Here is a 9639-nt window from a genome sequence, read left to right as displayed (position 1 = left end):
CTCTGTAGTCTAAATATTTTATTTAAATATTATTTAATATATGTAAATTTAGATATTATATCGCCTTGAATATACATATATGTAAATACTTATTTTGGATACAAACTAAAGTTTAGATTAAGTATATTTGTCTATAATCTTTAATATTATTATACGCGGATATTATATATTTCTAATTATTATTTATTTCACATAAATAAGTTTTAATAAATTAATTTTCAGGATATGATTTTATGATCTTAGAGCTTACGTGCTATTTTTAAATACGACACTAATATTTATATAAAAACAATATAAATATTTATACATATTCAAAAGCTTATTTCTTATTTGAAATTGCAAAAAATTTTCAGAGATGCTAAAAAATTTGATACAATGCAGTAGATGCAGAGTTGGAATAAAATGTATCAATTATTTATTTCATTAAAATAAAATAATTTTACGTCCATTATTTTTTTTGTAGAGAATTAAATTCGAGAAAATTTATGCAATGTCTTAATAATATTCACTACATAAAAAAAGAATGTTTTAGAACTGTCATTACTAAAAATCAGAAAAATTTTTTCTGATTTATCAATATCATAAGTGCTGAATTAATAAACAGAATAAAAAAATTATCGGTGATTAAATTTTAAACATGAATAAATTTTAAATTGAATAATGAAATTTTTTCTTAATTTAGTTTAAAATTTTATTAAACAAGATGTGAACTTGAGATACAAATCAGCATTTCTGATTTTTTTAAGATACTAATTAAATATTAAAAATTTATTATAAAGACAATTAAATGTTAAACAATTTTTTCAAACTTACATTAATGAAGAATTTATCTCAAAACTAAATAAATTCTTTCTGTGATTAAAAGAGCGATAGAGTAGATCTGAAGCATTTTCTGAAAATAATTATACTCTATCAAGAATCAGAGAAATAATATCATTAGGATATATCAATCGTACTTAGTTATCTTATTTCGATTGAGGATCTGGGTTGGTGTAATACAATATGCAGAATTGGATTGCAGGACCAGAAATTTTGGAGGGTAGAATAACCGGGTCGCCTCATGGGGTGTCCACGCTTCGGCCAGACCTTGGTCCACCTGTCACGCACAGATTAGCGACAAGACCACCGCTGGCAGGTCCTTACGCCTTCTCTCGCATCCCACCCCCTGTCTGGAATAAGCCCCGTGTATTCCTAATGCATGACATCTTAAACACCTGGCTTTTCACAAACTTCTCTTCAGGGTATTTATTTCGTATCTTGTATACTTTTAGTATGTTTATGCACGTCTATGTATATGCGGTATATATGCAAGGTGTACGTAAATTGAAACAAAAAAGGAATGAATTGTTTCAAATAGTAAAATTGCTTCAGTCTGTTACCGGCAGAATTTGCTCCTGTAAGTGTTTCAGTGACACCCTGTATATCTGTAAATAACGTGCATACCGTATTGTACAGTTACGTGAAAGTTGATCAAAGGTGTAAAGGTGCGATCTCATATTTTCTCAAGAATGTAAGTTGCGTTACAAAAGCTTGTTCTACGTATCATGCATATCTCAGTTCTTGGAAACCGATGTCTTGCGTCATGCTATTCACGGTGGAATGATCGATTTTTATTCGTAACACTGTTCACTATTTATATCCTAGTTAAGTAAACATCAATTAACAACATTCATGTTATAATTTAACTGTTTTGCAACACATGTGTTACATAACATCTATATTATATTCTTGAGTATGAAATTATAACATCGATGTTATGTTACTATTAGTTGATGTTTACTAAAACGTCATTTATGTAAACGTGTCTTTCCGTACTTGTAAAGGTGAAGGATACGAACGTACGACCTTAACACTTTTTTCATGTTACATCAACTTGCTTGTATCGTATATATCTATTTCATTAGAAAGCTGCAATCTCTTTTATCGCTATTTGAAACATTATTACTTTTTAAAATTCATCATATCTGTATTTCAGTTTATTTATTATCTGAACGGTAGCATACAAGATACAAGATATCTACATACTTCTAAATATTTCATCTTATACTCACGATTATGGAAACATATTAAGTATATGTACTCTTGCAGATATAATGGAAAAACGGAATTACGACGCGAAGTACCGCACTCTATCACATCATGGGTACTGACTGCATTTTCTGTCAATGACGCACATGGATTAGGTCTCATAGAGGAACCCAGAAAGGTTGTTATAAATATATACGTATTTATATAATTTATATATAGAAAGTTTGGAGATTAACTTTATTGTGAAAAAATCAGAATTTGATAAAGTTTTTTTCTTAGTAATAAAGTAAATTTAATAATTTAATTTGTTATAAGATATAAATGAGACATTTACTCAAAATTTTTTCCGAGCATAAGTTTTATATTAACTTGATTCATTTTCCTCACAAATTCATTTCTGTCAAAGTCTTATTAATTTCCTACCAATCTTTTTTTTTTAATCTATGATAATTATACAACGTTGGATTGATTATAGTATGTGTGACGATTATTTTTTTTTATACATATTCATGTACGCGTATTATATAAAATATATATAAATCTGCCAGAAATCTAAGCGCATATTACAGCAAAACAAAAAGGTGCTCTGAATAATAGTTCTCATAATTATTATGAAACTATTATATTAATATATTATTTATTATCGGTTCATTAGTTGAAAGTGTTCAAACCGTTCTTCATATCGGTGGATTTGCCGTACTCGGTAATTCGAGGAGAAATTGTAAGCATACAAATTGTGGTATTCAATTATATGAATAAAGACTTGACAGCCGAAGTTCTGTTGACAAACGATGGACAATTTGATTTTGCGGAAGTTTCTAACGAAGTCCACGATGTACCAAGTAAGTAACGTTATTCAACTCCAAAGAGATAAGATAACAATAATAGCAGACTCGTAATTTGTAGCAACGTATACATTTTATAACTATGATCATCCAATTACGATAAGTTTATAGGATTAAATTGATATTATAATTTTTCAGAATTGGAATTATACCGCAGGAAGAAAGTTGACGTGAAAGCTAATTCTGGCTCGAGTGTGTCGTTCATGATTATTCCAAGAGAACTAGGATACATCAATATAAAAGCAACCGCTAACAGCGTTTTGGCTGGCGACAGCGTTGAACATAAATTGCTTGTTAATGTAATGATTCTCATTCTTATTTTTTTTACTCGTACAATTACTCGACAATAAGCATAAACATTGTTCTGTTTTAAGGCCGAGGGAGAAACACAATATAAGAATAAAGCGGTTCTTCTGGATTTGAGAAATACTGAACAGGCGAGTGCAAATGTCACCATCGACATACCTAATAATGCAGTACCAGGATCGGAGATTGTACAAATATCTGCAGTTGGTAATAATATTCCTCACACACAAATCACATATACATTTCATCTAATTTAAAAAGATCTTATCGATATTTCCCTGTTCAAACCAATCTCTTCTAAACTTTGATAATCCATAATAAACGTTAATCAATAATGAGTTCTTCAGCATGTTGTACATGTATATAATTATATGATAATTCATGTGCAATACCTGTGAAAACTTATTATTTTGCATAAATTATCTTGAAAAATATCCCTTCTTTATTAATTGTATGTTATATAGGTGATGTCTTGGGCCCCAGTATTCAGAATTTGGCAAATTTAATAAGAATGCCATTTGGATGCGGCGAACAAAATATGCTCAACTTTGTACCAAATATCGTTGTTTTAAATTACCTCAAGGTATCAATAGCACTTTCTTCTGCTGTATGACACAGGCTAAAATATAATTTATACATAAAAAAACACTTTTCAGAATACGAATCAATTAACACAAGCCGTACAAAGCAAAGCGCTAAAATATCTGGACATTGGCTACCAGCAAGAATTAACTTATAAACATACTGATGGCTCATTTAGCGCGTTTGGTATGTCGGATCCTAGCGGGAGTACATGGTACGCCCAACAAAATTGCTAATAACATAACATTATTTAACAATTATTTCAAGATCAAGATAGTTATCATTTAAGTTATATGATCTAAAATTATTCTGCCCACTAGGCTTACAGCCTTCGTAGCGAAATCTTTTAAACAAGCGGCGGAATACATTGCGGTCGAGGATAGAATCATAACTGAGGCTTTGCAGTGGTTGTCCAACAATCAAGCATCAAACGGCTCTTTCCCCGAAGTAGGAAAAGTTAGCCACCGTGATATGCAGGGTGGAGCTGCTAAAGGACTTGCTTTAACGGCATATACACTTATTGCTTTCCTAGAAAACGAGGTAAGAGCAATATCTTTTTATTTCATTTAATAATATTTAAATAAATATAATTGTTTGTTGGGAATGTTATCTTTATGCTTAAAAGCAGTACGTGAAATAAAAAATGCATTTTCCATGTCAGACAATTATTAAAGTTGAATATAATATGTCGGTATAGGAATCTGTGGGAAAATATCGTAATACGATAAACAAGGCTGTTGATTACATCGTTCGTAATATGGAAGGACTAAACGATACGTATGCATTGAGTCTATGTGCCTACGCCTTAAATTTGGCAAAGCATCCATATGAGACATCGGCATTTAACTTCTTAGAATCGAAAGCTGTGACGAACCAAGATCTTAAATGGTGGAGCAAGCCCATTCCGAAAGACAATAAAAATCCACACTATTCTTTACCGCGTTCTGTCGATGTCGAAATGACATCGTACGCTTTACTCTCGTATCTTAAACGTAATCTGATCACAGATGCGATTCCCGTAATGAAATGGCTCGTCAAACAAAGAAATACAGAAGGTGGTTTTGCGTCCACGCAAGTAAGTAATTATTCCGAGTACAAAATTATTATTTTAAATATGTGTGGAAGAAGAGATAACATTTAATTAAAAATTACTTATGCGTGAAATAATTTAGGATACTGTAATCGGACTTCAAGCATTGGCGAAGCTTGCTGAAAAATTGTCAAAGAACACGAGTTCAGTTGAAATCATGTATAAATATGACGAGGGAGAAGGTCAAGGAGGTTACATGAACATACGTGGCGATAACTCTATAATACTCCAAAAGAAGATGGTAAGTTTAAACAAATTGTTTCATATATATTATACGTTATTACGATAAAATATTAATATTTTTGCATTTCTTGCAGCTACCTACGAAAACACGGTATGTTAATATAACAGCATCTGGTAAAGGTTTTGTACTAGTGCAAGTTTCCTATCAATACAATTTGAACGTGACTGGAGCATTTCCATTGTTTACATTGGATCCTCAAGTAGATAAAAATTCCAATGCTAATCATTTACAACTTTCGATATGTTCAGGGTATGTTTTCGTTATTGTATTTATAATATTAAGTTTAACAATTTTAAATCATATTGATGATTAAAGTATCAATATTTTTTTAAAGTTATATTATTATGCAAATGTAATTATTTTTTATAAGAGAAATCAAAAAGTAAAACAATGAATATGAAATAATTTAGTTCCTAGCATTATACATTAGTATAATTAGCAGTATTATATATTATATGATTCTACTGTATCAAAAATTAATTAATCAAATTATTTGTTGACAGATTTGTTCCAACTGACGAAGCAAATGAAAGTAATATGGCCGTCATGGAAGTAAACCTACCTTCTGGCTTCACAGTGGACAGAGATTCATTACCGAGTTTAGAAATGTCATCACATGTAAAACGTGTTGAAACTAGAAATGGTGATACAATGGTGATTTTATATTTTGACAAGGTAAAGTATTATATATGTATCACAACTCATAAATAATAACCAATTAATGTAACTTATTTAAATAATTATCACAAAAATCTGATAAAAAATACAATATCTAAGAAATATTATTATTATAGATGATAAAACAAGAATATTGTCCAACCGTGTCGGCATTTAGGACGCATAAAGTAGCTAAGCAAAAACCAGTTCCCGTTTCTGTATACGACTATTACGATTCTTGTAAGCATAATGAAAATATTTTCTATAAAATATTTTCTATTTATCTATATAAATTTGATTTAAAAGATATAAAAAATGTAAAAGATAGAATATTTGTGCGTGCGTGCGTGCGTGCGTGTGTGTAACACGGCCTATAAGATTTTTAAAAATATACCTTTTTACTATTTCCATGCAGCGAGGAGGGCAAGAGCATTTTACGAGCCTAAAAAGACAACTTTGTGTGATCTATGCGAAGATGAAGATTGCGAAGATATATGCATTTCAAAACCTGGTAAACGAAAGGACAACACTACAGCGTCCACTGCGTCTCACGTTTACACTTCTGTATATTTACAATTTATGTTCTTCTCGTTTTACTATTTGCTTCATAAGTATTTGTAATTATATTGTTATAAAGAATAATTATTTCATTTATATATATAATTATATTATATATATAAACTTTAAATCTAACAAAATAACGTAGAAGCTGTATAAGTTGCGACCAAAGTATATGTACTTGTTATACAGAGTATAAGATTACAAACTTTATATGAAATATCCAAATCAAACTAACATATATAAGATTTAATTAGTGATAATACTAAGTTTATAATAAAACTTAATAATGTTTCTTGTTATTAATTAGTACATATTACTTTTCTAATACTATAAGTCTTTCTGATACACAGGTATTTGTACGAGATGTTTTGTTTACGTTTACTTTTATATTATGGAAAGGAAAGATAATGAGAGAGATGTGAAGAGATAGGAATGAAAAAATGGTAGGAATTTATTTAAAAAATTATCAATATATACGTATATACAGGGTGTCATTTTAATTGACGCTTTGAAATATCTCAAGAAATATAAAAGATATGGAAAAATGTTTCAAACAAAAGTTGCTCAGTTATTAGGGAAAAAGAAGATGGTGATCTTAGTTAATCTAGTGTTCCTATAATAAGTTAGGAGAAACTGTTATCATTAATAGCCAAATACTACAGAGACTATTGATGATATACAGAAAATATGACACGTCAAATACATGTAATGAATTCAATTAAATGAGCATGGTATGATTAAGAAGTAACATTCCTTAACAAACCTCATGTAAATGTTATACTGCCAACGCTAGATAATGACAAAAACATGAAGGATAACATCAAATGCGTGATTTTCTGCAATTTGCTTGTAACTTACAGTTGTGTTGGTTATTGCAATTAATTTGAAACTAGCGGTTAGCTATTACATATGGCAGATTTCGGCAATCAATCAAAAGTTGTGACCACATTAATTGTCCTAACTCTTATTATACGAACACTAGGTTGATCCTGAGGAAATGTACCTAAGGTTAGGGGTCAAGGTTATCTAAAATTTTTTGAATTGGAACCCGCATTTGAAGAAAATTAATCGCACCAACGCAAGGATTCGGATGAATTGAAAAAATTGCCTTATAATAATTGATTGGCGGATTGTCAATATTAACCTAGTCAAACGGGACGTTCTCAACGTTGACTTGTTAACATTCAAGCCCCATAACTTGTAAATTACTTAATGAAAAAAAAAACTTTATTATCGTGTTTTGAAAAAATTTTGAAGTCAGTTACATAAATATGAAATAAAAAATGGGTTTTAATTTCAGAAATTTTAGATAACCTTGACCTAATTTTAAGGACATCTTCTCAAGGTCAACCAAGGGCACCCTCTTCTTTCCCCCTAATAACTAAGCAACTTTTATCTGAAACATTTTTCCGTATCTTTCATATTTCTCAGGATATTTTAATACATCGATTAAAATGATTCACTCTGTATATATACATATATATATATATATATATATATGTATATGTATATAGTTAATTCTATACCTTACGAGATTTTCAAAACATTTATTTGACAATTTATCGAAATATTGAAGATAACATACTGAAGTACGTATTATGGTATTATATAGTTCCGATCGGAATCATTCAATTATTATATTCCTATTGTATTTTCTAAGCAAAATGGAATAATTCTGATCAGAATCCATTCTGAATAATTTCATAATACGTGTCCAGTTCAATAATTAGACAATCTATACTCTAGAACAGACATAATAGTAACCACATCGTTATGCAGATAGAAGATCATCGTCGCTATCTGATTGACTAGGATCGGAAGCGCCGAGTAAAAGTCTAGCTTCCTCAGTAGTATCGACCTATAAAGTTAAATATATATGCAGTATATATACGATTTAAGTAAATAAAAGTTAACACTAGTTTATAAATATTCTAAAGTAAGAAAAACGAAGAACCATACTCTACAATAATGGACACGACCCATGCCTCTTCTGAAATTAATCAAATTTGACCAAAAGTGGCGTCCTTCTAGCGGAATTAAATCTCCGAAATAAACTAAAGCGATCATTAATACCCCAAGCGCACACACTATCATCATCGCAATCGCAAATAATTGTAACATTAAGCCTGAAAGCACGAATATTAGTGATCATAAAATTATTATGGTAAAATAAACCGAGGCAAGTAGAAAGAAATGGCAGTGCTAAAGAAATTCGACAAATTCATCATTCAAATATAAAACACTAATAAAATTGCATACTAATGACCTCTCTGATTTTAATGATCTTGACGTATGTTGTTAAGATCCTAAATAATTTTCAGGTTTAAATTGTCGCTTGTTTATTAAAAAGTTATTAATAAAAGAATTTAATAATATAACGAAGTATTTAACTTGCTTACCATATTTTGCATAGAAAGTTAGAAATCCATGTGGAACCTCGCTTCGCGTGGAAAATTGTAAACCCATACAAAGCGAAGTTCCACAAGTGTTTATAACTAATTTGCAGGTTTATCCTAAATATGCAGTTTTATTAAAACGATTTTATATTTTGATATTTTACAGTATAAAACAATTCGATAAATACGTTTACAGATAAAAAAATGAATGATCTTGTTTCTTCCGATTTATCGTTTTTCTCAATTATAAAATAAAAATCTTATCGCTTGCTTCGGCCTGTCCTATTAAATTCAATGTTAATATAATAAATATCGCATTTAAAATTTAATATTACGAAAACATTGTTGTTTACCAGGACTTATAGGACGAAGTAATTTCTTGCAGAGCAATGCATTTTCATGAGATGCATTTCGAGAATTGGCATGTTTCACGCAGATTACTTCAGTGTGCCACTCGAATTCCGCACTGCATTGTGATTCCTGGGTTCATGAAAAAGAAAAAAGTAATATCGAATCGAATAGGAATTAACAGCGTTCGCTCAATATAAATTTTATTCGGTACTGCGTCTGATAATTCAAAGACTTAAACCGATATGACAATCTTATCCATCTCAGTCATGAATAAGTATATATTTTATACTTATTATGCGACCACACACAGACAGATTAAAAATATAACCGAAAAAAAAACGGTACAGCGAATGAATTATCGAGAAAATAGAACATATTTTTTTCTATTTCGATTATGAAGAATTATGAACAACTTGCGTTGTTTCCAATAAACATTTTTAGGATTTTAACATTCAATAAATTAAATTAATCTTTGTATTTAAAACATTTTTATAAATAATTTTAAAGAAAATTTGAAGAAAATTTCAAAATATGATATAAAATTAGCTGAATTTCAGTCGTAATATATAAGACATAAAA

At 29.8% G+C, this 9639-nt stretch overlaps 2 protein-coding genes across 3 annotated transcripts in view; one reads left to right on the top strand and one right to left on the bottom strand.

Annotated features, from left to right (window-relative positions):
* Window positions 1-6471, top strand: part of LOC108759409 (CD109 antigen) — a 15894-nt gene extending 9423 nt beyond the window's left edge. Inside the window, 14 exon segments of the mRNA XM_018504849.1 lie at window positions 1022-1241; window positions 2089-2206; window positions 2684-2870; window positions 3012-3172; window positions 3248-3386; window positions 3644-3762; window positions 3836-3975; window positions 4082-4301; window positions 4459-4836; window positions 4934-5092; window positions 5169-5344; window positions 5599-5770; window positions 5890-5992; window positions 6168-6471. Coding sequence (XP_018360351.1) covers window positions 1022-1241; window positions 2089-2206; window positions 2684-2870; window positions 3012-3172; window positions 3248-3386; window positions 3644-3762; window positions 3836-3975; window positions 4082-4301; window positions 4459-4836; window positions 4934-5092; window positions 5169-5344; window positions 5599-5770; window positions 5890-5992; window positions 6168-6373 — 2498 coding nt within the window. The 3' untranslated portion in view covers window positions 6374-6471.
* A 1394-nt stretch (window positions 6472-7865) lies between these two features.
* Window positions 7866-9639, bottom strand: part of Lerp (lysosomal enzyme receptor protein) — a 28335-nt gene continuing 26561 nt past the window's right edge. Inside the window, exons 14-16 of one of the 2 annotated variants that reach the window (XM_018504847.1) lie at window positions 9045-9189; window positions 8273-8439; window positions 7866-8171 (exon numbers count right to left, since the gene is read on the bottom strand). In XM_018504847.1, coding sequence (XP_018360349.1) covers window positions 8085-8171; window positions 8273-8439; window positions 9045-9189 — 399 coding nt within the window. In that variant the 3' untranslated portion in view covers window positions 7866-8084. The remainder of the gene's footprint in view (window positions 8172-8272; window positions 8440-9044; window positions 9190-9639) is intronic. The other variant, XM_018504848.1, reaches the window with a different exon arrangement.

This window comes from Trachymyrmex cornetzi, unplaced genomic scaffold (genome assembly GCF_001594075.2).
Source record: "Trachymyrmex cornetzi isolate Tcor2-1 unplaced genomic scaffold, Tcor1.1 scaffold183, whole genome shotgun sequence".
Taxonomy (NCBI): domain Eukaryota; kingdom Metazoa; phylum Arthropoda; class Insecta; order Hymenoptera; family Formicidae; genus Trachymyrmex; species Trachymyrmex cornetzi.
Note: the sequence above shows the minus strand (reverse complement) of the source record. Positions and strands in the feature narration are given on the sequence as shown.